The sequence below is a fragment of the Triticum urartu genome, chromosome 1A, assembly GCF_056163025.1.
Source record: "Triticum urartu cultivar PI428250 chromosome 1A, HENAU_Tu73, whole genome shotgun sequence".
NCBI classification, from domain to species: Eukaryota; Viridiplantae; Streptophyta; class Magnoliopsida; order Poales; family Poaceae; genus Triticum; species Triticum urartu.
The window spans coordinates 559,184,367-559,211,426 of record NC_141873.1 but is presented as its reverse complement, the minus strand read 5'-3'; the positions used below and the strand labels follow the sequence as shown (position 1 = coordinate 559,211,426).

At 49.9% G+C, this 27,060-nt stretch overlaps 1 protein-coding gene and 2 pseudogenes across 1 annotated transcript; all 3 read right to left on the bottom strand.

Moving 5' to 3' along the window:
* Nucleotides 1–4,167: 4,167 nt before the first annotated feature.
* Nucleotides 4,168–15,584, bottom strand: LOC125533181 (uncharacterized; annotated as a pseudogene).
* A 1,204-nt stretch (nt 15,585–16,788) lies between these two features.
* On the bottom strand, nt 16,789–17,726 carry LOC147992721 (uncharacterized; annotated as a pseudogene).
* A 3,663-nt stretch (nt 17,727–21,389) lies between these two features.
* Nucleotides 21,390–22,803, bottom strand: LOC125533182 (uncharacterized). The gene has a single exon (XM_087541165.1). It carries the CDS (start codon nt 22,800–22,802, stop codon nt 21,567–21,569), a length of 1,236 nt encoding a protein of 411 aa, XP_087397291.1. The 5' UTR covers nt 22,803; the 3' UTR covers nt 21,390–21,566.
* Nucleotides 22,804–27,060: the final 4,257 nt, after the last annotated feature.

Below are 27,060 nucleotides of genomic sequence, written 5' to 3'. Positions count from 1 at the left end.
CCGAAGAAGAGCGGCAGCAGCCGGCCAGGACGAGATCCACGGCAACACTCCCCGAAAGAACGCGCACTGCCGCCGCGGGGTCGGGACCGGAAACCACCCTCGCCCACGTGCAGGACTCGTGATTTTTTGGCAAACCCTTCGGAGGAAGGAGCAAGAAACAAAAAAAACAAACATAGGGAAACGTTAAGTAGTGAACGTCGGCTATTAAGCAATTCCCAGCTAACTCCTCTAGAGCCGTTGGATCGGAGCGCGCCGATCATGAAGCAGGGAGCTTGCCACGTCTTACCATTTTCTACGGCTGCTTGCTCCTCACACACTCCTCTCTCTCTCTCTCGCTTTGCGGCTACTTGGGTCGGCGAAGATGGAGAGGAGGGGAAGAGGGGTAGGATCGCCTGCGACGAGGCTCGGGGACTAGGGGAGTGTCCTCTGCAAACCCTCGGAGGAAGGAAAAAAGCATAAAACAAAGTAACGCCACTGGATTACAAGGGAACAAGTAGAACCACAAAAACAGCACACGTGTAAACACACAACACGCACCGTCGTGGGAACGATCCTGACAGTGAGAAGTAGGGGTACAAACAAGGGCTGATCCTAACTACGGCGCATGTGTGACATATGGGTTTTACGAGTTCGGGTCCCTCTCCGAAGAGGTAACAACCCTACGTCTCAAGCTTTACAACTATGTTTTTCTCTTGTGTCTGGGATTACATAGGAATGCGAACCCTTATTCTAGTGCTACGGGGTGGCTTATATAGAGTGCGTCAACCCTTTGTCTAGCTATGTTACATGGAGATTGATGGGCTAAGTTTAATATAGGCGTTACTACGACTAAATAAAGCATTGATTGCTAGTAACGCCTGAGAGTGTGTGCCCTTAGGTGTTCTAGCTTCCACGTTGGTTGTTCGCCTCGCTAGTTCGAGTGTTGGCGGAGCAGCCGAGTGGATCGTAGGCGACCGAGTGAATAGGCAATGTCCGAGTGGATGGACGTCATCCGAGTGGATGATTGACGTCTAAATGGAATAAGGCTTGATGACCATTTGAATGTACTTATGGCCTAGAGGCATCAATGTTTGTTGATGCAGGGCCCTAGGTAGGACTCAAGATGCGTGCCTCGTGACCCTACCCATAGTGGATGGCCCCAACATTAGCCCCCGAATCGGTTAAAATTTTATGGAACGAATTCACTAAAGACTCGACTTGTCCTGAGTACCGTAGAGGTATTCAGGCTCTGTCATCTAGTTTTAGTCACCCATGATCTGAGCAAAACTACAACGGATTCTGGACTAGGTGCTTCCCGAATAATCGAGGCAAGTTGGCCATGAAGGTAAACTTGGTGTCATTCGTACATCTCCCTGAGGAGACCGACTAGTGGTCTGAGTGTGGACGTGCCATGAAAACCTGAGCAGCAATGCTACCGCGTGGTCTGACTCTTCGGAAAAATGCCACAAATTATCCCCGAGGAATGCCGGCACAGACTGACTATAAGTCCAAGTTCATGAAATTTATGCTTTGGAGCCTAGCAGAAGGGCCAAGCTAATCCGTAGAGCAGCGTCGATCTCATCCTATATATAGTAGCCCTGAAGATAACTTCAATCGGCATTTTGTGCGTCCGTCTGAGTGGATGGCAACACTTTGATAGTTTTCAGTGGACCGAACGCGTATCTTCGGAAAGATATCTTTAGTGATGAGACCAGGCGAGCAGTCGCGCGAACAACCTCATCCCACCTACGGGCTTATCCATTTTCTACGGCTGCTCCTCACCCACTCTCCTCTCTCTCATTCATTTTGTGGTTGCTCGGGTCGGCAAAGAAAGAGACCATTTCTCTTGAAACTTCTGTCCCTCCAAGCATTGTACATCCTTCAGAGCTTCCTGCCTATCCTGCTAGTAACTTCTACTCAGTGTGCAGCTATACCTTATGGAATGAACAACCAAATCTAGCTATCTTAGCAAAGGAAGTGGCATTGAAATCTACAGGTTTTTCTTCTTTAGCCTTTTCGCCCAGCGTTGTCATTATTGACACGTTTTTGCGATCCCTCTTTTTTAGATCCTCAATGACTACCACCAGAAAGGGAATGTGACCACCATTCTTATTTGAGAAAAGTGACTCCACTATAGCACTAACGATCCTAGACAGCAGAGAAAGCTTGATTGGAGTTAAGAACTATTTCTAAAGGATCCCTTTCACTCTTGTGTGGAAAGATCTTTCTTCGTTCAGTCCATTCTGATTTAAAACGTGTTATCTACTATTGTTCATAAACTCCTTGAAAATCAAACAGACTTATTATCAGTGCTCCAAGCTCCATTACAAAACAGTAAAACTGAGCTAGCTACGGCCTCCCACAGCGATTTCATGTCATCAGCCGTCCGATATAACCGCTGACGGTTCAGATTTACGACATGTGCTAAGCGCACCGGGTACGTCGCAGCTCGGTGGACCGGGCCGCTGCTCCGAAGGACGAGTACAAAGCATCGTGGTTGATTCGGGTTCCAAACCCGTTAGGTTTTCGACGCCGCCTCAGGAAGGATCCCTCTCTCCTTTCTCACGCCGCCTCGCTCAGAGGAGCAGAGTGGTGGAGGCAGGCAAGCGGTGATGGCTATCAGCGGAGAAGGTGGTGCGAATCATCATGGTCAAGGCCACGTCGATGGCCGACGGCGGTTGCCCCTTGTGCTGGCCGCCTCTCACTACCGGAACCGCACCCTATGCCGACGGCCTTGGCCGTCGGCATAGCCCTGAATGGCCGTCGGGACAGGCCTATGCCGACGGCCCTCGTCGGCATAGGGCCGTCGGCAACATATCCGTCGGCGTAGCCAGGAATGCCGTCGGCATAGAAAGGCCGTCGGCATAGGCCCTATCCCGACGGTGTCCGTACATCTATGCTGACGGCCCCGGCCGTCGGCAACGTTATCGCCTAACGGCGGCCGCCGTCAAGTGCTGACCAATGCTTGCTCGCCACGTGGCAGGTCTATGCCGACGGTCTAGCCGTCGGCATAGTTTCAACCTAAGCCGACAGCTAGGCCGTCGGCATAGACGTGCCACGTGGCGAGCAGGCGTCACCCCTAGGGCGGGTCTATGCCGACGGCCTAGCTGTCGGCTTAGGTTGAAACTATGCTGATGGCTAGACCGTCGGCATAGACCTGCCACGTGGCAGCCACTGGGAGCTCCTGGAGCAGGCCTATGCCGACTGCTTAGCCGTCAGCTTAGTGTGAAACTATGCCGACGGCTAAGCCGTCGGCATAGACCTGCCATGTGGCAGCCACTGGGAGCTCACGGCAGCTCTATGCCGACGGCCTAGCCGTCGGCATAGTTTTTGTCTGTTTTTTCTTCTTTTTTTTGTTTTGTTTCAGCTTAATTCATTTGAATATATACAGTACACAACAAATATATGCATCACATAACAGCTGGCCCAGCAGCATCACACAACAAATTCATCATCACACATCATAAGAAGCATCGCAAAGCATAAACATATAAGTATCATCACCACCAAGCATAAGAATCTCACAAACAACAATAAGAAACATCACAAGCATATAAGTATCATCACCACCAAGACCGCCACAATGTGACCCAAAGGCTTAAGCGCCAGGACGTCGAGCACCACGGAGGTCGTCACCGCCAAGACCGCCGAAGCCCAGGTCGTCACTGCTAGCGACAGCGCTACCGCCAAGACCGCCTCCTCCTCCGCCTCCGCCTCCGTGGATCGGAGTGGTCGGGCTCCGTGTCTCCGGAGTGCTGCGAAGACCACCGCCAACGGTAGATCCACCTGTTCCCTGGATGTTGAAAAGACATATGCACGGGATATATGACTGTGTTGAAAGGCATGACATGCTTTGGGTGAATAGATTGGGGATGAACTAACCGGCGAGGGGCCAGCGTTCTGTGCCACAAACTCCTCAAAGCTCATCAGCACTGGTTGTGCTGGAGGGCATTGTGCTGGAGGGAACTGAGGACACCTGCCTGCCGCCATATCCTGAAAAGCCTGCTGCATCTGGCTATCCCTCTGCACTTGGTGTTCATAAAGCCTCTGATGCCACGCCATGGTCTCCTGGCGTGTGTACTCCATGTAGGCCTACGGTATGACATGATGGAACTCATAAAACTACTAAATGCGGAAAATGAAGTGAGAAATGAAGATAAGAGGGAAAATACTTACAGATTGTTGCTCCTAAAAGAGGGACTGTGTACTAGTCACTGGCTGGCTCGTGCGCTGGCTCAGGCTCGGGTCGATCCGACGAAGCTGTGTGTAGGAGATACTAGGAGTGATCACAGCATCGAGAACCGCCTCCCGACCGTGCTCCTTGGGCCCCATCCTCACCACCGCCATGTCGTCCAGAGGCGCCGCAATGGGGTCAGGTGTGTCAGGATGTAACTCCAGATACACTTTGGAGTAGGCCTTCTTCCTCCCTGCGGTCTTCTTGCCATAGTACTTGGGCTCGCCAGGCTTGGGGTCCTTCCGCGTATGGGCGATCTCCCACGCCTGCATGTGTGAGAGCGGCCGCTTCAGTTTCTCCTCCTGCACCACCAAACAGAGGTTAGTCATACATAGGAAAGTGATGGTAAATAGAAGAAGAAGAATGTTTAATGGGGTTAGTCATACATTAACTGCCTTGTGGAGATAGTGGTTTCGGTTTCCCTGAGCATGTACTCCCTCCGTCCCTCGGTTAGCCTTATTTTTGGTTCTCATAGCCGCCCAGGCTCCAGCCTCATCACACCAAAGATCCACCAATGCCGCCCAGGACTCGTCTTTTCCATAACACCAATTTGGACACACCTACATAATAAAAGCATAATGGCATGTAGGTGTGTCCAAATTGGTGGCATGTAGGTGTGTCCGAATTGGTGTTATGGAAGCATAAAGCATAAAGCATAATGTACCACAAGGTAATGAAAGCATAATATATGAAAGCATAATGAAAAATCTTTTATACTTACCGCCAAGAACTCGGGCCTCTCCAAGGTAATGCCCATCCTCCGCGCTTCTTCCTTGGTCATCTTCACACCAAGATAGTCGTGGTAGTATGTTCAGGCATGGTCTATCACAAATTCTCTGTTGATCGGCTCTAGCTTTTACGTTATCCTTCGTCTTATCAGGAATGTTGAGGATCGTGTGGAAAAGGGACTCTGCCACATTCTTTTCGGTGTGCATCACATCAATATTGTAAGGAAGTTTGAGGTCCTTGAAATAGGGAAGCTGCGAGAAGGGGGTAATGTGCGTCCAGTTGTGCGTCTCACCATATCCCTCGAAGCCTTTGACTTTGCCTTTGCCTTTGACTTTAGGCTTGAGAGCTTTTAGCTGAGCAAGAACATCTGCCCCCGAAAATGTTGGAATCTCGGTTACTTCATGAACAACCCGGCCTTTCGTGAAGTTCTTCTTGTCTTCCCTGTCTGGATGGTCTGGAGGGAGGAACTGTCGATGCAGGTCAAAGGCTACATACTTGCCACCCTTACTCAGCCAAATCATTCGCAGAGCCTGCATGCACACTGGGCATGGCATCTTACCACTTGTACACCATCCGCAAAATAGAGCATAGCCGGGAAAGTCATGCATGCAATAGTGCAACCAAACTTTCATCAAGAAATTTCTCTGCAGATCCCGGTCGTATGTCAACCTCGGAAAGTACCAAGAATGGTGCAAAGCATCCACAAGCGGCTGCATAAACACACCCAATTGCTTCCCCGGGTAGTCAGGCCCCGGAATGATGAGCGGCAAGAACATGGTCTTCCGTTGCATTAGGGCACCGGGAGGAAGATTGAGCGGAATTACAAACACAGGCCAGCAGCTGTATGGATTGGACGACATACCATATGGATTCAACCCATCACCTGATATGGCTATTCTGACATTCCCAGCCTCGGCTTGTTCCTCGGGGTATTCTTCATCGAATGACTTCCATGCTTCCCCTCCTGATGGATGTATGATTTTTTTGGATTGTACCTTATACCTTCCTTGTGCCACTTCATCATTTTGGCAGACTCCTTCGTGATGAAAAGGCGCTGCAGTCTTTTTATAAAATCAAGATACCGAAGAACCTTAACGGGGATGGTTAGCTGCTTTTTCTCACCATCCTCACCGACCACCTCAATGTACCGAGACGAACCGCACTTCCTACAGTACTTGTCATCCGCATACTCGTGCCTAAACAAAAGGCAATTCTTCGGGCAAACATCTATTTTCTCATAATCCATAGAGAGTGCCTTCATGATTTTCTTTGTATCGTACATGCTTTTCGGCAGTTCATGACCCTCAGGGAGGCTGTTAGCCCATACTCCCAGGAATGCTTCGAAGCATTTCTGGCTACAGCCGTACTCAGCCTTCACTGCAATCAGTTGCGAGATGGCATCTAGCTGAGATATTTTCGCACCCGCATAAAGAGGTTTCTTCGACGAGGCCAAGACCTCCAAGAAGGCCTTTGCGGTTGCCTTCGGCTCCTCCGGTTCATTCTCTGAAGGTGTCGCATTTGCCGTTTCTGCAACAACGACATCATCTAGCATGTCCCTGACCCCGTCGTCCTCATATCCAGCGATACGTTGTCGCATCACCTCCTCTCTACCACGGTCCTGCTCGGCTATGTTTATCGGTGGCATGTCAAAGTTTGGCATATATCCGTGCGTGCGAAGGTGCTCACTCATGTCCGTCTGATTTCTACGGTGACGTCTGGCACATCTTGCACAGGGGCATGGTGGGATAATTCTCATTGGACGACGGAATATCTCCTTCAAATACACATCGGTTTTCGCGACCCACTCTGATGTTACTCGATTCCGACGGATAAAACCATTGTACATCCACTGATTATCTACCATCCTCTACTTTTTTGCAACCCACACAACATAATTAAGGATTCACTTAAATTAATCACATCAAAATTTTAGTTTCTACCGCGTTTAATCCAGCTACATCTCTAATAGGTAAAGATGGGTCCTAATCCCACCCGAGGATGTGTAGATTGAGTACGTTCTCCATTCTACCCCGTTCCGAGACAAAATCTCGGCAGCACCTCCCCGCTGTTCTGCAGATACACGTCTCGGCAAATAGCCGAGAGAATGTGCTCCGAAGAACAATGGGGAGGCGCCGCCGAAATCCTGTCTCAGAACGGGGTAGAACATGGAGAACATACCCAATCTACACATCCTCGGGCTGTCCGGGGAAAATGCTGGACAATCCGAAAGAGCTGCGGTGATAAATATGCAATTGAATGCATATTTATCCATGCAACCCTTTCGGACGGGAGACGCCTAGGTTACGTCAGTTGACTTGAGAATGAAATCTAGTGATATGAAAAAATGGAGGAGATGGACTTGTAGCTCACCCTCGGCTGTAGAGGAAGTAGTCGAACAACAGAGGGATGCTCAGGGGGACCAACGCGTCAGACAACGGTCACTCTGATGAAATGCGATACCACAACGCCTGCAAATTCCACCGAAAGAACAACTTAGATCATCACATCTCAGTAAAGTGTCAAACTTTTGTCTTCTATTTTTTTTATCAAGATCATCATGAGTATCATTTTTTTAGCAAGATCATCACATCTTAGTAAGTCTCAAAATTTTGTCTTCAATTATTTTATCAAGATCATTATGAGTATCAAAAAAATAACAAGATCATCACATCTCAGTCAAGTGTCAAATTTTGTCCAACATCCATCCATCCATTCATCTATCATTAACTTTACCAACATACATTCGTCAACATGACCTAACATTAAATATATGACAAACAAAGTTTCTAAAAAAATTCACCGACATTCCATCCATCCACCATCTATGATTCTAACAACATCCATGAATCCATCTAAGAAAAATTTATCCATACATCCATCCACCTAAAAACAGTAGCAAGAAGAAGAAAAAACATACAAAAAATCTATTTATCTAACTATCTATCCATCCATTCATCTAGCAGCACAGCAGCGGCAGGGGAGCAACGGCAGCAGCGGGGGGAGCGGCAGGATGACGGGGGAGCTCACCGAGGGGGCAGGGGACGTGGTGGCGGAGGTGGTGTCGGAGGGGCCGGCAACGGGTGGCGGAGCGTGGGCGGCTGGGGGCTCCCCGGTGCTCACCAGCAGCAGAGGAGGGTCGGGAAGGGGGCGTCGGACCGCCGGAGTCGTGGCCGCAGCCAGCTCACCACGAGCAGGAGGGACGGGGCCGCGCGGTGCGGGGCGACCGGGAACGACCAGCGGCGTTGCGGGGCGGCCGGGGACGGTTGGCGGCGGTGCGGGGAGAGAACAGCCGGCGGCAGTGCAGAGGGAGGACGCGTGATGCGGGGCAGGGATGGGGGGCGAGGAGCGTGGGGAGGGGTCGGTGCGACGTGGTCAGGACGGGGGCGGCAGCGGTGCAGATGGGGCGTCGGCGGTGCGGGGCAGGGATGGCCGGTGGCGGGGGGATCGAGTGGCGGAGGGCGGGGATCGAGCGGCGGTGGGGCTGGATCGAGCGAGGAGGGTGGATGAGGGGGTTAGGTCGAATGAGTGGTCGGGGCGTGGGGTGCCCGGTTGGATAAGCTGTGAGGTATGCCGACGGTATAGTCGTCGGCATAGGTTCTTTCCACCTATGCCGACCGTTATGCCGTCGGCATACCTGCTTTTTTGTTTTTTGTTTACATTAAATTCAAGTTATTTAAAAAATGTCCTAACAAAATGTAATTATTAATGTCTGGCTCTCAGCACACTGTAAAAAATAGTTCCACCTCGCCACCAATCTATGTTCACATACTTCTCCACCTTCTCAGTTTGTCGTGTGTAAGCTGTGGTGGCCGTTCCCCCCCCCCGAGACATGGCGGCAGCGACGCCCGTGAGGGGGGGGGCACGCCCCGGAGACGCGTCCCACCTCTTCGGACATGCCACCACACCACCCCGCATGTATGAGGGCCCGGTGTGACGCTCCGGTGGCATTGCTACCCCCCCCCCCAGTGCCCCCGTCTCGCCTAACCCTGTAGCGTTTGACCACGGGATCTAGCCCTTTGACTTTGCACGGACGGGCTTTGACCAGTGGACCTCCCCACCCGGTTGTGTTAGGTCAGCCCATAGGAACACTTTGGAGCAACATCCGGGCCAGACCCACAGCAAGATCCCCTCCGTGTAGACCCCACGCGTCCGTTTCCCCCCTCCAGGTGCCGGCGGCAGCGCCGTCCGTGAGGGGGGCACACCCCGGACACGCGTGCCGGGCGTTTGCAACCGCCACAACACTTCCAGACTTGTGAGAGGCAGCCGGCGCAAGATTTGGCGGCATGCTAGCCCCCGGAGGCCGCCGGCCACAGCCATAGACGCGCGAAGGGCAATCCGCGTAGAGGGAATTTTTTGGATACTTCTCCATCACCAAAAATTATGAAAAAATACCATCGTTCCTATAGCACATGTGCCCACGTCGTGCAAAAAAAAAATCATGATTTTATCACGCTCCGAGTATTTAATAATATTGACGCCGCATCGTTACCGCAGAACGTCTACTACCGTGTCATCGCCGTCCGTGAGGGGGGCCACGCCCCGGAGACGCGTCCCGCCTCTTCGGACATGCCACCACACCACCCCGCATGTATGAGGGCCCGGTGCGATGCTCCGGTGGCATTGCTACCCCCAGTGCCCCCGTCCCGCCTAACCCTGTAGCGTTTGACCACGGGATCTAGCCCTTTGACTTTGCACGGACGGGCTTTGACCAGTGGACCTCCCCACCCGGTTGTGTTAGGTCAGCCCATAGGAACACTTTGGAGCAACATCCGGGCCAGACCCATAGCAAGATCCCCTCCGTGTAGACCCCACACGTCCGTTTCCCCCCTCCAGGTGCCGGCGGCAGCGCTGTCCGTGAGGGGGCACACCCCGGACATGCGTGCCGGGCGTTTGCAACCGCCACAACACTTCCAGACTTGTGAGAGGCCGTCGGCGCAAGATTTGGCGGCATGCTAGCCCCCAGAGGCCGCCGGCCACAGCCGTAGACGCGCGAAGTGACGGCTGCTCTGCCTTCCGTGGAGGGGGGCCACACCACGGAGCCCCAAGACGGGCGTCTACACATGCCAGAACACTTTCACACATGCATCGCGACCCATGCGATGTTTCGGTGGCATAGCTACACCCCGAAGGCCATCCCGAATCCCAGATGACTAGTAGATCTAGCCCTTTGACTTTCGCCGGACGGGCTTTGACCGGTGGACTCTTCCACCTGGTTGCGATAGGTCAGCCCATAGCAACATCCCCGAACACGGTTTGTGTTGGAAATATGCCCTAGAGGCAATAATAAAAGCATTATTATTATATTTCCTTGTTCATGATAATTGTCTTTATTCATGCTATAATTGTGTTATCCGGAAATCGTAATACATGTGTGAATAATAGACACCAACATGTCCCTAGTAAGCCTCTAGTTGACTAGCTCGTTGATCAACAGATAGTCATGGTTTCCTGACTATGGACATTGGATGTCATTGATAACGAGATCACATCATTAGGAGAATGACGTGATGGACAAGACCCAATCCTAAACATAGCACAAGATCGTGTAGTTCGTTTGCTAGAGTTTTTTCCAATGTCAAGTATCCTTTCCGTAGACCATGAGATCGTGTAACTCCCGGATACCGTAGGAGTACTTTGGGTGTACCAAACGTCACAACGTAACTGGGTGACTATAAAGGTATGCTACGGGTATCTCCGAAAGTGTCTGTTGGGTTGACACGGATCAAGACTGGGATTTGTCACTCCGTATGACGGAGAGGTATCACTGGGCCCACTCGGTAATGCATCATCATTATGAGCTCAAAGTGACCAAGTGTCTGGTCACAGGATCATGCATTACGGTACGAGTAAAGTGACTTGCCGGTAACGAGATTGAACGAGGTATTGGGATACCGACGATCGAATCTCGGGCAAGTAACATATCGATTGACAAAGGGAATTGCATACGGGGTTGCTTGAATCCTCGACATCGTGGTTCATCCGATGAGATCATCGAGGAGCGTGTGGGACCCAACATGGGTATCCAGATCCCGCTGTTGGTTATTGACCGGAGAGTCGTCTTGGTCATGTCTACATGTCTCCCGAACCCGTAGGGTCTACACACTTAAGGTTCGGTGACGCTAGGGTTGTAGGGATATGTATATGCAGTAACCCGAATGTTGTTCGGAGTCCCGGATGAGATCCCGGACGTCACGAGGAGTTCCGGAATGGTCCGGAGGTAAAGAATTATATATAGGAAGTGCTATTTCGGGCATCGGGACAAGTTTCGGGGTCACCGGTATTGTACCGGGACCACCGGAAGAGTCCCGGGGGTCCACCGGGTGGGGCCACCTGCCCCGGGGGGCCACATGGGCTGTAGGGGGTGCGCCTTGGCCTACATGGGCCAAGGGCACCAGCCCCAAGAGGCCCATGCGCATAGGGTTTCAAAAGGGAAGAGTCCCACAAGGGGAAGGCACCCCCTAGGTGCCTTGGGGGGGAGGGATTCCTCCCTTGGCCGCCGCCCCCCTAGGAGATTGGATCTCCTAGGGCCGGCGCCCCCCCTTGTCTCCCTATATATAGTGAGGGAAGGAGGGCCTCTCAAACTACGCCTTTGGTGCCTCCCTCTCCCTCTCCAACACCTCCTCCTCCTCCATAGAGCTTAGCGAAGCCCTGCCGGAGTACTGCAGCTCCACCACCACCACGCCGTCGTGCTGCTGCTGGAGCCATCTTCCTCAACCTCTCCTCTCCCCTTGCTGGATCAAGAAGGAGGAGACGTCACGCTGACCGTACGTGTGTTGAACGCGGAGGTGCCGTCCGTTCGGTGCTAGGATCTCCGGTGATTTGGATCACGTCGTGTACGACTACCTCATCCCCGTTCTTTGAACGCTTCCGCTCACGATCTACAAAGGTATGTAGATGCATCCGATCACTCGTTGCTAGATGAACTCATAGATGGATCTTGGTGAAACCGTAGGAAAATTTTTGTTTTCTGCAACGTTCCCCAACAGTTTGGACCCAACCCAACACTAGATTCCCTCCGGTTCCACCGCACCCGCACCATCCCCCCTCCAAGTGACGGCGGCTCTGCCTTCCGTGGAGGGGGCCACACCATGGAGCCCCAAGACGGGCGTCTACGCATGCCAGAACACTTTCACACATGCATCAGGACCCGTGCGATGTGTCGGTGGCATAGCTACACCCCGAAGGCCACCCCGAATCCTAGTCGACGAGTAGATCTAGCCCTTTGACTTTCACCGGGCGGGCTTTGACCGGTGGACTCTTCCACCTGGTTGCGATAGGTCAGCCCATATCAACATCCCCGAACACGGTTTGGACCCAACCCAACACTAGATTCCCTCCGGTTCCACCGCACCCGCACCTTCCCCCCTCCAAGTGACGGCGGCTCTGCCTTCCGTGGAGGGGGCCACACCATGGAGCCCCAAGACGGGCGTCTACGCATGCCAGAACACTTTCACACATGCATCGGGACCCATGCGATGTTTCGGTAGCATAGCTACACCCCGAAGGCCACCCCGAATCCCCCCTCTAACCAGATTCCCTCCATGTCGACCGTTTCCCCCCTCCGTGACACGGCGGCAGTGACGTCCGTGAGGGGGGCAATCGATATACCATCGGGGCATGTTTTTTGTTTAGATAAGGCACATTTATGTTGTGAAAAATACAAAATAATAAATATATAAACTAAAAATAAAAAAATAAAGGTAGGCCGTCGGCATAGCTGCGCACACGGAGCTATGATCCCACAGATCGATGACATGGCATTGCACGCGGATTGATGACATGGCAGATAGCATGGGCTAGGACTATGCCGACGGCTATAACTCTGCCACACCACAGGCCCTCACTCCCTCGGATCGATGACGTGTCGACGGCGCGAATCGGTGATGTTAGCAATTCTATGCCGACGGCCAAGCCGTCGGCATAGTTATGCCGACGGCCGCCGTTATCCTCCGTCGGCGTAGTTTTGACGCCGTCAAACGGTCGCCGCTAATCGGGTAGGTGGGCCCTTTCTATGCTGACGGCCTCTTCTATGCCGACGGTCCCCGTAGGCATACCGCGAGCTGTACCGACGGCCGTAATATGCCGACGGCCCCGTCGGCATAGATACACATATGCCGACGGCTATTCTACGCCTACGGCCTGCCCTTGGCCGTCGGCATATGTCCATTTATGCCGACGGGCGCCGTCGGCATAGATGAGGCCGTCGGCAACTAGATAATTTCTGGTAGTGTCTCCTTGTGGCGCAGTCATGTAGTTCATCTCTGAAGCGACACCGATGACATCGAGTATGTATTCTCTGCGTCACAGCCACACCATCTCTCCTTAGCGGGATGGTCTCCAGGTGATGGCCAAAATGCTTGTCCAGAAGCAAGCCATGGCCGAACTGCTCATCTTTGTAATGGGTTTCCTCCCGATTGTGATGCTTCATTAATATTTTTTAGTCCAAGAACTAGCCTGTTTCAAATCGTGATCTAATCACTCCCAATTCCCGAGCTCGCCCTGCAAGATATATCGTACTAATCTATGCAAAATGCTACCCAGTTAGATGACCCGTAGATTCTTGAGTTATACTTATTTGATTGCTGACTTTTTCAGTGTCTGATGCATTTTAGGATCGTAATCTGAATTTTGGTGTTGGTGATGAAGGAATGCAGAAAACCAATGTCATCAACGAAAATCAAGTAAGTTTTGTTCCCAATACACCACGTAAGAGTTCAGGCTCCCAATTACCGAGCGGTTTTTTCACTTAAGATCTTATAGCTCGACCACTAATGCTTATACTCGAATGTATCTTCAGTGTCCACACAATAGACGGCATACTTCAGTATCCAAATATATTTTTTCTACAATATCCAGAATTCATATCTATTACCAATTGATAATTTTGGTCGTCGATTGAACAGCTGGTGTATGGAGTATCATATCTTACTCTTGGAATTGCAATGCACTTGCTGACTTTGCTGCTGCAGGAAAATTCCACCTTACGCACTGTTCCACTTGGAGAAATTTTTTGTTGTTAATGTTAACACCCCGGTAAAACCCTCTCTCTCTCTCTCCCTCTCTTAAAATACACTGACAAGAACATGAGATGTAATTACCCATAGCAACCGCAACTGGTTTGCTTGATGAGAGTTCGTCAGGAAGTTAATCCCATTTGCAAACAGAATCAAAACTGAGTGTGGTTTCACGGAATGGTTTGGAGCTTGGAGCCTTGGACAGCTATATATACTGGTGATGGACTAATGGGCCATCCTTCCAATTATATTTCAGTGTGATGGTCCTAATTCTGCACTGTGGAAAACAAACTCAAACATGCCCCAAAATTGGAGATAGGTGTCACAATTAAATATCATTAGCCAATTTTCGGGCGTACATCTGACAGAGGAGAAACAGAGGAATGCATCCGCTGTACTTTATATATAAAGTGGGACGAAAGCCTTTTTCGGTAATGATAGGAAAAAAGAAGATGCTCATAAGACATGCTACTACTCAATTACATCACATAAACGACTCAGCACTGGGAGCTTTGAGTAGCATGCCACGTAATAAAAGCAGTCCCGGGTCCAACTGAGGCGACCATCTTTAATCTCACTAAGATGCCTTGTGCTAGTGTTGTATGAGAAAATCTGATTTGACTCCTCATCAACGAGAAAGAGGACCCCTCTTTCCAAGTCAAGAGCAACAATCCGATAAAAACACAACCAGGACTGATAATCTCGGTTGCGAAGGAAGTTGTTCCTTCCAAACGCATCTCCCATACAAAAACGATGCTTTAGAGACCACTTGCAAGGACGATAATCATCAAGAGTGAAAGCTGCAATTGTAAGGCCGCCCTCCTCTGGAAATGCGCACTGCAAAAGCCCCATTGATTGGCTAAAGCAACCATTCCAACAGTCACCCGGCAGCTTGATAGTATAATGATATGGCATCATGCCAGAACTCATTGCCTCCAAGCCTCTAACCACAAGAATCTCACTAGTGTTGCTATGCACATGGAACACCCCACCTATAAAGTTGTGTGGTTTATTGACCATTATCCTATGGTTCCCACTCCATGCATCATCCACAAGCCACTCACATAGGTCAGACGAGAACACCTCAAGTTTGCAGATAACAAGTGGCAAGGTGTTTTTAACTTCTCCTGAAAGTTGAAGACATAGAACTGTCCCGACCATGATGGATCGAAGGCCAAAAAAGCTGTATAGCGGGAGACATTTGAGCCATGTGGAGTATTTAGAATAGGAAGCGTCCTCCATTCTCGTGTTGCTGGGTTGCAAACAGTGAAGCGGCAAGTATCTGCAGAAGTATAGCTGCTCTTGTACCGGCAAAGTACCAGGCCATTGCAACAGTCCACAAGTTCTAATTGCTTGTACTGAGGCATGAACGTAAGAGCTCCATCAGTTTCCTCATCATTTGGGGACATGCCAACAAGATGGATATCAGAACTATATTGAGCTTGGTACAAAAGACCAGTGGAAATTTTTGGCAGCTTCTGACGGTAGTGAGGATCAGAGGAGAAGGCAAGCCAAGCCTTGCACACACATTTGAAGCGGCAAAAGGACTTGGGAGGCACCCGAGAGAGGATTTCCACCACTAGATCGTCAGTTAGACAATCAACAGTGATCGCCTTCTTCGACTCCATATTTTATGGTCGATTCCTGGAAGGAAAAATTTACAAGATCAACATATTTTTTTAGACATGGTAGGTAATAAGTTCTGTTGGTTGGAACTCAATCAATTGATCCATTTTATTTAGAACAAAGGGACTGCTAGCAAAAACTGAGATGCAGTTTATATACTGGTTCAAAACATGCAGTTGTACTAAAGAAAAAATGCTCATGATGTCCTATCAATCTACCTCCGCTTGTATATAGTTGAACTGTGTGCGTTGAAAAACAATGTGATTTCCCATGCATGAACAACCGAGGGTGGCTACTAGCTAGGGTTGAAAATGGAGCAGAATTTGTGAGAATGGGCTATAAAGTTTTTTGTTTTTGAATCGAGGAAAGAGAATAGGAAATTCCGGTACTGACACAAGTACCAAAATAGTGCCGGTTACGAACACGGACGAATACGAAGTGGAAACGGAATGGAAGTATTTATCGGAACAGTTGAAAAAACCGTCTGTGGACTATGGATTAGGAAACAAGAAATTAGGTCACTTTCCCTGGTATTCATGAGTTATATTACGATATCGCAAACTTCTAGTACAACATAAAGAAATCAAAATGGTACCGAGTGATATGAGTACATGACACACATCAGTATAACATTAACACGGTCATAGAAGGTAAATAGCAAAAAAAAAGTCCACATCTTGCCTGGACAAAGAAGATAAAACAAAAGTGCTTAAACAAGATAAAGAGCAGCCACGTGATGGTGTGCATATTACATGGGGTATAGCAGGCAAATCTAATGTTTAAAGATCATAGGAAATTGAGGCCAAAATCAAAGCGCTTAGCTTTCCGTGCCTGTCTTTGTGATTTACTGGTGATCGATGTATGGGTACTATGCTAACCAAGTAACCATTGAGGCAGCAAGTGAAAAATGTCCTGTATGCAATATCTAACCACGAATTCTGATGGATAAGGCCAGGCCTGCACATTTGAGTTATGCCGAGACGTAGAGAGGACGCGGTCGTCGTCGATTGAACTGGCAGAGTAGACATACCTGCGCTTGTGCTGCGGTCGTCGTACATCGATCGAACTGGCAGCGCAGTTGGAGATGCCCGCGCCGACGCCGGGGTAGGATTGATGGCGGAGCAGGCGGCGGCTGCGGCTGGTCGATGTTGTTGTGCCGTCGTCGACCTAGGTGTTTTTTTGAGTTATTTACCCAAAACCACCGCATTATGGGCTACGGTAACAGATCAGTACCATATTTGAGTCAGGGCACAAAAAACCACCAACAATGGGGCTAATCTGTAACACGGAGCACTGACGCTGCGTTTTAGCCCAGAAAACAGCGAAACCGACAGGTGGGGCCTGCCTGTCGGGATGATGTGGCAAAAAAAAATTCCACGTGGGCAGGTTGACTAGTCTCTTTCTCCTCTCTCTCCTCTCTTCTCGCGCCGGGGGGCTGGATGCAGGTGGCCGTCGCCCACGCACCGCCGACGTTGGGCGAGCCTTTGTGAAGCACGACGTCGAAGGCGGTGACCCCCTTGGAGTCCATGAGCCTCCGCACGGCGGAGCGGCACTTGGTGGTGGTGATGTCTTCCGTGAGGGAGTGCGCGCCGCGGACGGGGCGGATGGGCACGAGGTCGACGCCGACGATGAAGGCGCCGACGGGGGCACGGGCGACGGCCACCTGCATCCAGCCCCCGGCGCCGCGCAGAGGTCGAGCACGGCGCACGCCGCGGACGGGGCGGATGGGCACGAGGTCGACGCCGATGACGAAGGCGCCGGCGGGGGCACGGGTGACGGCCACCTGCATCCAGCCCCCCGGCGCTGCGCAGAGGTCGAGCACGGCGCGCGCCGCGGACGGGGCGAATGAGCACGAGGTTGACGCTGACGACGAAGGCGCCGACGGGGGCACGGGCGACGGCCACCTGCATCTAGCCCCCCGGCAGCGTGCAGAGGTCGAGCACGGCGCGTGCCGGCGGGAGGAACCGGAAGCGGTCGTCGAGCTGCTGCAGCTTGAAGGCCGCGCGGCTTCGGTAGCCCTGCTCCTTGGCGAGGTGGTAGTACTCGTCCTGCCGCTGCTTCCCCTTCGCCTTGCCCATGGAGCTCTCAACTTGCATCGGCAGAGATGGCTCGCCACGCACAAGCTGCTCGACAGAATGCTCCATAGAAATAGAGATGGGATGAAGATGACCATGTAGTCAATGACAGGCGGGGCCCGCAGCTCATCTGCCACCTCAACTAGTCAAATTTTTTTATGTGCTTGGTATTTGCCACGTCAGCCCGACAGGCGGGACCCACCTGTCGGATTCGCTGTTTTCTGGGCTAAAACGCAGCGTCAGTGCTCCGCGTTATAGATTAGCCCCATTGTTGGTGGTTTTTTGTGCCCTGCCTCAAATGTGGTACTAATTTGTTGCCCTAGCTCATAATGTGGTGGTTTTGGGCAAATAACTCTGTTTTTTTAAGGAACTCGACCTAGGTATTTTAGAACTGATCATGCTTTCACAGATGGGCCGATGGCCCGATGGGCTACAAAGTTTCGTTGTTGTTCTGGACATATTTGTCGGAGGTCTCCAAAACATTTTCTTAGACTAAAAAAAACTGAAAATGTATTTTTTTTCTCTTCATTTTGCTGGTAAAAAAGGTATCTTATTTTCAACTATGGTCTTATTATATTTTCAGAAATACCAGCCACCGAGGAGCCCTCGATCCAAATCGCCATGCTCCTTACCAAAGTGCTTACTTTGGCATGTGCTTCTTCAACAATGAATATATGACTTTGTTTCCGGTACTGCGATCGTACTATGATGGTGTTAGAGCAACTCTAGCAAAGTTACCATATCTACCTGATCGCCATAATAATTGCTATTATGTCTTGGCCTAAAAAAAGCCTGATCGCCATCTTGTCAGCGATCACCATAATTTATGGAGCGTCCTCAATATTTGGCCCCATGCCCTCACAGTTTTCATTATGGTATCTCTGGGTTACCTTTTGGAGCGCACTTCATATGACAGTTACTTCTAGTTCCGTGTTGCGTGAAGAAAACTTCAGATGCCCTCCCACCCACTAGCAGAGCCACAACAAGGCCAAAAGGGTCATGGACCGCCCAGGGTTAAAGTGAAAAATGTTTTAGATGAAGTCCAACTTGCAATGATGTATTGATTTTTAATATGGTAGCACAATTTATATTATCTGGCCCGCCCAGTTTTTTTGTGGTAGCTCCGCCACTGCTCCCACCTCACTTGGGATGACAGGGAGGTTGGGGAAAAAAGAATGAGTTATTATCGAGTGGGTCCCTTGATTATGGATACAACAAATATAGACTCTGAGCTTGGTTGTTGCCTTTCGAGCATCCATATTTTTTTGAAATGCACTCCAAAATAATTACGGAGGTTGTACTTTTGATGACTATAATAGATTTTCTTTTATTACCATTTCAGACTTCAACCATAAATTGAGACCCAGGAACCTTGAAATTATCGGTATAAGCTAAATTCAACCAAACAAACTCCCTTAGAAGGCAACAACTTGGAACCATAATAGAGTGGCCTCAACTAATTAGTATTACATATTTGAATAGCACAAGGAAAGCTTCACATGGCCGGATATTAGCAATGCAGCATATTCCTGATTCATTACATCTCCTCACAAAGTTACATATGTCCCCTTGTTTCCTCAAAGACAACATTGCGATTGTGACAATGAGAAAAATGCCACGACTGGGCCCGAGGCCACCACGCCCATACCCTAGCACTGTTGCTAGTAGCGCACGGGAGGCCATACCACTTTCAGAGTAGGGGCCCGTCAGCACCATGGCCAACATCAGAGAAACTCTAGCAGATCTGCTAAAAATCTGTACCGCAAATTTCGTTTGAGGGATCCTCTAAAATGAATTGACGGTACCGCGCATGGCATGGCAGAATAGATCCTCTAAATGATACTGCATATTTCAGAACTTAAATTCGCGCCACAATGGTTCACCACAGGAGCCAGGCAAACCTTGTTGTATTAGATAGTCGGGAAGTCGTCGTGCTAAGGCCCAAGAGGACCAGAACAACACCCGTCGTGATGAAGAGAAGCGTAGATCAAAAGGATCAAATCCATAGGCACATGAACACAGACAACCAAAGACCGAATCCAGACGGATCCACCGAAGACAAACACCGAATCCCACGAGATCTGCCAGAGACACACCTCCACATGCACTCCGACGATCCGAGACACATAGCCAGGATGGGCTAGACGGGGAGAACCTTATTTCATCTTCAAGGAGTTGCCGCCGCCGTCTTGTGTTCCCAAACAAAACACAAACACTAAACAGACTAAAAAAATGCCTAAAAGCGAAGCACAAACCCTCCCACCGACAAGTGTCGGGATCCATCATGCCTCCATGGCCATAAGGCCATAGGAGACGAGATAGATCGATGACGGCACCGGCAGGAGGCGGTGAAACCCTACCTTTGCGGGAGTCGCTCATGGGTGGGGAGAAAACGTTTCTTTATGGCCCGAATCCTCTACTTCCCATGTTTACAAGATTCTAATATTTATTTTATTTTGCAGGAATAGAAGGTCTACTTTTGGCCTCTAATATGATCCGTTATCCAGTTACTATGAGTCAAAAGCCAGGGTATGCACAATAAAATGCTGCAAGCTACCTCTGTAAACAAAATGCAAGAGGTTTTAGGTCACTATTCTATGTAATTACTGCCTCCCTCCTAGTATAATTTAAGATCTTATTACAATTAATTTCTATATAGACTTGCCAGTTTGAAAAGGATGGACGAGGCAAACCAGGAGAAACCAGTCAAATATCATGGCCAAAGCGATGATTTTAGTTAAAGTTACATTCTTCACCTGATTATAAGCTCTTGGCATCACTGTCACCGTTCCTTCCTCTACGATTGTCAGTAGCGACTGTAGCAATTAATAGTTCTTACTGATTAATGTTTCCCGTGGATCACATCACATCACAGATGTGTACTAATTAACATGCAAAAAAAAACATGCTCTTGTGGTTTTTCTATCTCTGAATTTTTAACAGACAGACACTTGTTAGTCTGACGATGGTTCGCTTCCTCAAAACAAAATGGTGAAAGTAGTTGCAGGTGAGCCATAGAGTAGCTGTTGTGCATCGATCGAGTCAACTCAAACTTTCAAAGCGACCGAGCAAGCTCGACTATTCCTCATATCTGTTTTCCCTTTGATGTTACAAACCCAATTTTTTGACCTAAACTGGGTGTGAACCTGAATAATTAATTAACAAGTCCGCCAAAACAGAGGCATGCAGCCACGTCAATGACAAAATAATAGAAAGGGTGCAACAAACAAAGTGCACACAAAATATGCTGCTACTCAGTTCATCACAAAAATGGCTCATCCTGGGAGCTTTGAGTAGCATGTCACGTATGAGCTGACCATTTTTTCCCACTAAGTGTTGATGTTATATGACAAATGCTTCATTAGATTGTTATCAACGAGGAGAAGAACCCCTCTCCAAATCAAGACCTATGATATGATAATCACACAAGGAGGGCCAGGAATCTCCACTGCAAAGAAAATCATCCCTTCCAACTGCATCTCACAGACGAAGACGATGCTTCTGAGAATAATTGCAAGGCCAATACACATCCAGACTGAACGAAGGAGATGTCACTAATTCACATGCTCTTGTGTTTCTTCCATCTTATGAATTTCAACTGTCAGACAATTTTTTTAGTCTGACGGCATACGACTTCTCCCAAAGAAAATGGTTGAAGTTGTCGCAGGTGACTGATATAGTAGTTGTTGTCCATCGGTCGAGTCAATTCAAAGCGATCGAGCATGTTTGTACTTTCAATGATCTCGTGCTGCTGCATTAATACTCTAGGTAAAAACATAGTACTGCTGTTGGTTGATTAACAAGTTTCTTGTGCATGTCTAACAGAGGAGAAACAGAGACATATGCAGCCACATCAATGACAGAAAGAAAATGGTGCAGCAAACAAAGTGCACACAAGAGGTGATGTTGCTACTTGCTACTCAGTTCACCACATAAACTTCTCATCCTGGGGAGCTTCGAGTAGCATGCCACATAATAATAGTATCGCTCATAGGGCATGCTGAGCTTACCATTTTTTATCCCGCTAAGTATCCCAGTGTTGATGTTGTACGACAAAAGCTTCATTAGATTGTCATCGACGAGGAGAAGAACCCCTTTCTCCAAATCAAGAGCGACGATCCTATAATCACAAAACAAGGGCCAGGAATCTCCACTGCGAATAAAATCATCCCTTCCAAGTGCATATCGCATACAAAGACGATGCTTCAGAGACCACTTGCAAGGCCGATAAGAATCAAGACTGAAAACTGTAATTGTACGGCCGCCCTCCTCTTGAAATGCACACAGCAAGAGCCCCGATGATTGGCCAAAGCATCCAACCTTGAGATGGCGATGGTCATGAGGTAGCATGATAGTAAAATGATTGGGTGGCAATGGCATGCGATAACTCATTGCTTCCAAACCTTCAACCACAAGAATATTATGTCTCCTGGTCTGCAAATATAACACCCCACCCATAAAATAGTGTGATTTACCAACGAGTATGATGGAATTCCAACCCCATGCATCACGATCCCAACACTGTGAACCATCCACAAACCAGGTGGATAGGCTAGGCGAGAACACCTCAAGTTGGCAGATACCTAGTGACCGACATTGCTTGAACTTCTGCTGAAATCTGAAGACATAGAACTGTGCCGACCAAGATGGATCGTAGGCCAACAAAGTTGTATAGCGAAAGCTGAAGTCATTTGGGTGAACAGATGGGTGATCGTGAGTGGGAGGAGCAGGAAGCCTCTTCCACTTTCGTGTTGACGGGTTGCACACAATGAGGCGGCAAGTATTTGAAGAGGTAGTTTTATAGTCGTTCCAGTACTGACAAAGGACTAAGCCATTGCAACAGTCCACAAATTCTAATTGCTTGTACCGCGGCACGAATGAAAGAGCTCCGTCAATTTTCTCGCCGTTTGAGGACAGGTTGATATCATGATCCCTGTCGTGGCCTGTGTACAAAAGAGCAGTGGGAATTTTTGGCAGCTTTTGATGGTAGTGAGCATCAGAGGAGAAGGCAAGCCAGGCCTTGCAGACACATTTGAAGCGGCAAAAGGACTTGAACGGCACCCGAGAGAGGATTTCCACCACTAGATCATCGGGTAGACTAACTGCAGTGATGATCACCTTCTTAAACTTCCTCTTCTTTGGCATATTACTGAAAGGAAAATTTTACAAAGTCAACCAAAAAAGAAACCATTCTTTGAACATGGAAACAAATAATTTATAATGGAATTCAACAAATTGATAAGTTTTTATTTGTAAAAGAAGTAGTTACTAGCAAAACTAAGGTGCAGTCTATATGTAGGAGTATGCAAAATTACAGGAATAAATGGTTCAAAACATGTATGTAGTTGTGCAGTACTAATTAACTAAAGTGTGTCTCCACGGGATCTTAGCAATCTAGCTCCCTCCACTAGTATATGGCTTAATTGATCTCTGTGCGGAAAACAAATCGATGAGGCCAGGCCTAGATTGGGTTATGCTGACATGCATGAACGCACACTTGCCTGTGCTCGTGTTGTATATGCAGTCTGCTGCACCGTCAACTGTGATTCTGTGAACCACAGGTAGAGAGGAGGGATCCCGCGGTTGGCAGAGAAGGCTTCGTGGACGCGGTCGCCGACGATTAACGGGCGGCGCGGGTGGGGAGACGGCAGTCGGCAGGTTGGACAGGCCCGCGGCGACGGTGGAGAGGAGGGATCGATACGGTAGCGGAGCAGGCGGCGGCAGTCGCCGTGACCTAATATTTTTTTTTTTGAGACAACCGTGACCTAATACATGGAAACGGAATCAAGACTCAGTGTGCCTTCACGTATAGGTTTAGAGCTTGGGCCGCTATAAGTGATGGACTGATGGGCCATTCTTTCTTCTTCTTGTTTTTCTTTTCTTTTTTGCGAATGGAAGGGAGTTTTATTCCAATATTATGGGGTTACAATTAAGAAGCAAAAGAGGCTCAATACATGGGGATCCTTGGTTGAGCCACACAGGCTATAGCACAATCTGTACGCCTATAATTAGCTAATCGATCTGCCACACCATTTTGTTCATGTCGTAGCTTCTGAGGAACAAACTCCCTATCCGACAGCATAGCTTTGATCTCCGCGACAATGTGGCCATATGCCGAATGAGAAAGACCATCACTAGAGAGAATTGCAAGGGCTTCTGAAGAATCAGACTGCACGATTACCAGAAGGCTCGTGTGCTTGAGCGCAACGGCCATTCCTTGCATGATTGCATGTAACTCCACCTTGAGTGCACCATTATAGTTGAAATTATGACAGTAAGCTGCAAATATTACCGACCCATTGTCCCTTCTTAACACCATCCCTGGTAGTTGAGAGGTGGAGGCAGAGAGAGGTTTTGGGACTCAGCACACATCCATTAGGCTCATCGGCCGGCCATATATACAGTTACAGAGAGCACGTCCGAGAGGGAGATCGTGTGCCACTACCACTATCGTGCGCAACCCACGCACACGCCCACAATGTGTACAGCCTTGACTTAGTCTAACCCCCCCCCCCCCCCCCCCCCCCCAGTCGTGACGTCGCTGGGAGCGACGCAAAGACTGGACCTGAACTGAAGAAAGGTGTCAGTGGGCAGCCCTTTGGTCATCACGTCCGCCAGCTGCTGTTTGGTGGGGATATGTAGCACTCGAAATTCGCCAAGGGCGACACGCTCGCGAACGAAGTGGATGTCCAGCTCCACGTGCTTGGTGCGCCGGTGGTGAACGGGGTTCGCCGAGAGGTACACCGACGACCGTTGTCGCAGAAGACGAGCGTGGCCTTGGTCACCGCTGCACGGAGCTCGCCGAGAAGTTGGCGTAGCCAGATGCACTCAGCCACAGCGTTCGCGACGCCGCTGTACTCCGCCTTGGCGCTGGAGCGGGACACGGTGGCTTGCCGCTTCGAAGACCAGGAGACGAGGGCGTCGCCAAGGTAGATGTAGAAACCAGACGTCGAGCGTCTGGTGTCAGGGCACCCGGCCCAGTCAGCGTCGGTGAAGGCACGAAGACCCAAGGTTGATGAAGCGCGAAGGAGTAGACCGAGCGATGGCGTCCCGCGAACATAGCGAAGAACGCGCTTGACCAAGTTCAGATGGCAGGCGCGTGGGTCGTGCATGTGCAGGCAGATCTGCTGGACTGCATAGGCTAGCTCAGGATGGGTGATGGTGAGGTACTGCAGCGCGCCGGCGATGCTGCGGTAGGCGAAGGGATCGTCGACGCACGGTCCGTCGGCCTGCAGGAGCTTGCCCTTTGTGTCGATCGGCGTGGGCGAGGGCTTGCAGGAGTCCATGCCGGCACGGTCAACCACATCCTCGGAGTACTGTTGTTGGCAGAGGAAGAACCCTGCAGGTGTGCGCTGAACGCGAATGCCGAGGAAGAAATGAAGCGGTCCGAGGTCCTTCATGGCGAACTCGCCGGTGGGGCGGTGGACGATGTGTTGGAGGAGAGCGGTGCTGGACACGGTGAGGACAATGTCATCCACGTACAGCAGAAGAAACGCCTGCTCGACGACGTTGGTGTGGACGAAAAGTGACGAGTCGGAGCGGGTGCCGACGAACGCGATCGTCTTGAGGAAGCCAGCAAAGCGCAGGAACCAGGTGCGCGGTGCCTGCTTAAGGCCGTAGAGCGATTTGGCCAAGCGGCAGACATGCACGGGCTTGGTGTCATCGACGAAGCCGGCGGGCTGGTGGCAGAACACTTCCTCCTCAAGCGTGTCATGCAAGAAGGCGTTCTTCACATCGAGTTGGTGCATGGGCCAGTGGCGCGAGGCGGCAATGGTGAGAACCGTACGGATGGTGGCCGGCTTGACCACGGGGGAGAATGTCTTGCCGTAGTCGACACCGGCACATTGCCGAAATCCGTGCACGGCCCACCTGGCCTTGTAACGCTCGAGGGTCCCGTCGGCGCGTAGGTTGTGCTTGAACACCCACTTGCCGGTGATCAGGTTAGCGCCGGGAGGACGCGGCACCAGCTCCCAGGTGAGGTTGCTGACGAGGGCAGCGAACTCTTCACGCATCGCCGCCAACCAATTCGGGTCACGCACGGCGACGCGAACAGAGCTGGGGAGCGGAGAGATCGACGTGCTGGTGGAACCGTGGAAGCAGTGGCGGCGTCGTAGTAGCGCGGGTTGGGGGCGGAAGATCCCAGCTTGTGCACGTGTGACCATCCGGCGCGGCGGAGCAGCCGCGGGCGACGGAGGGGGCGAAGCAGCGGGAGCGCTTGACGAGGAAGCCGTTGAGTTTGAAGTAGCCGATGGCGCGCAGGAGCCGGAGCCGTCGATCCCCGATCCAACGCCCCCAGTTGAAATGGAGGAGTGAGCGGCAGAGGATGACGACGCTGAGCCGCTCGATGTCGATCCAGCGGTCTGAAGGAAATATGCCCTCGAGGCAATAATAAAGTTATTATTTATTTCCTTACATGATGATAAATGTTTATTATTCATGCTATAATTTTATTAACCGGAAACATAATACATGTGTGAATACATAGACAAACAAGAGTGTCACTAGTATGCCTCTACTTGACTAGCTTGTTGATCAAAGATGGTTATGTTTCCTAGCCATGGACATGAGTTGTTATTTGATTAACGGGATCACATCATTAGGAGAATGATGTGATTGACATGACCCATTCCGTTAGCTTAGCACACGATCGTTTAGTATGTTGCTATTGCTTTCTTCATGACTTATACAAGTTCCTGTGACTATGAGATTATGCAACTCCCGTTTGCCAGAGGAACACTTTGTGTGCTACCAAACGTCACAATGTAACTGGGTGATTATAAAGGAGCTCTACAGGTGTCTCCGAAGGTACATGTTGGGTTGGCGTATTTTGAGATTAGGATTTGTCACTCCGATTGTCGGAGAGGTATCTCTGGGCCCTCTCGGTAATGCACATCACTTAAGCCTTGCAAGCATTGCAACTAATGAGTTAGTTGCGGGATGATGTATTATGGAACGAGCAAAGAGACTTGCCGGTAACGAGATTGAACTACGTATTGAGATACCGATGATCGAATCTCGGGCAAGTAACATACCGATGACAAAGGGAACAACATATGTTGTTATGCGGTCTGACCGATAAAGATCTTCGTAGAATATGTAGGAGTCAATATGAGCATCCAGGTTCCGCTATTGGTTATTGACCGGAGACGTGTCTCGGTCATGTCTACATAGTTCTCGAACCCGTAGGGTCTGCACGCTTAACATTTCGATGACAATTATATTATGAGTTTATATGTTTTGATGTACCGAAGGTTGTTCGGAGTCACGGATGTGATCACGGACATGACGAGGAGTCTTGAAATGGTCGAGACATGAAGATTGATATATTGGAAGACTATGTTTGGATATCGGAAGTGTTCCGGGTGAAATCGGGATTTTACTGGAGTACCGGGAGGTTACCGGA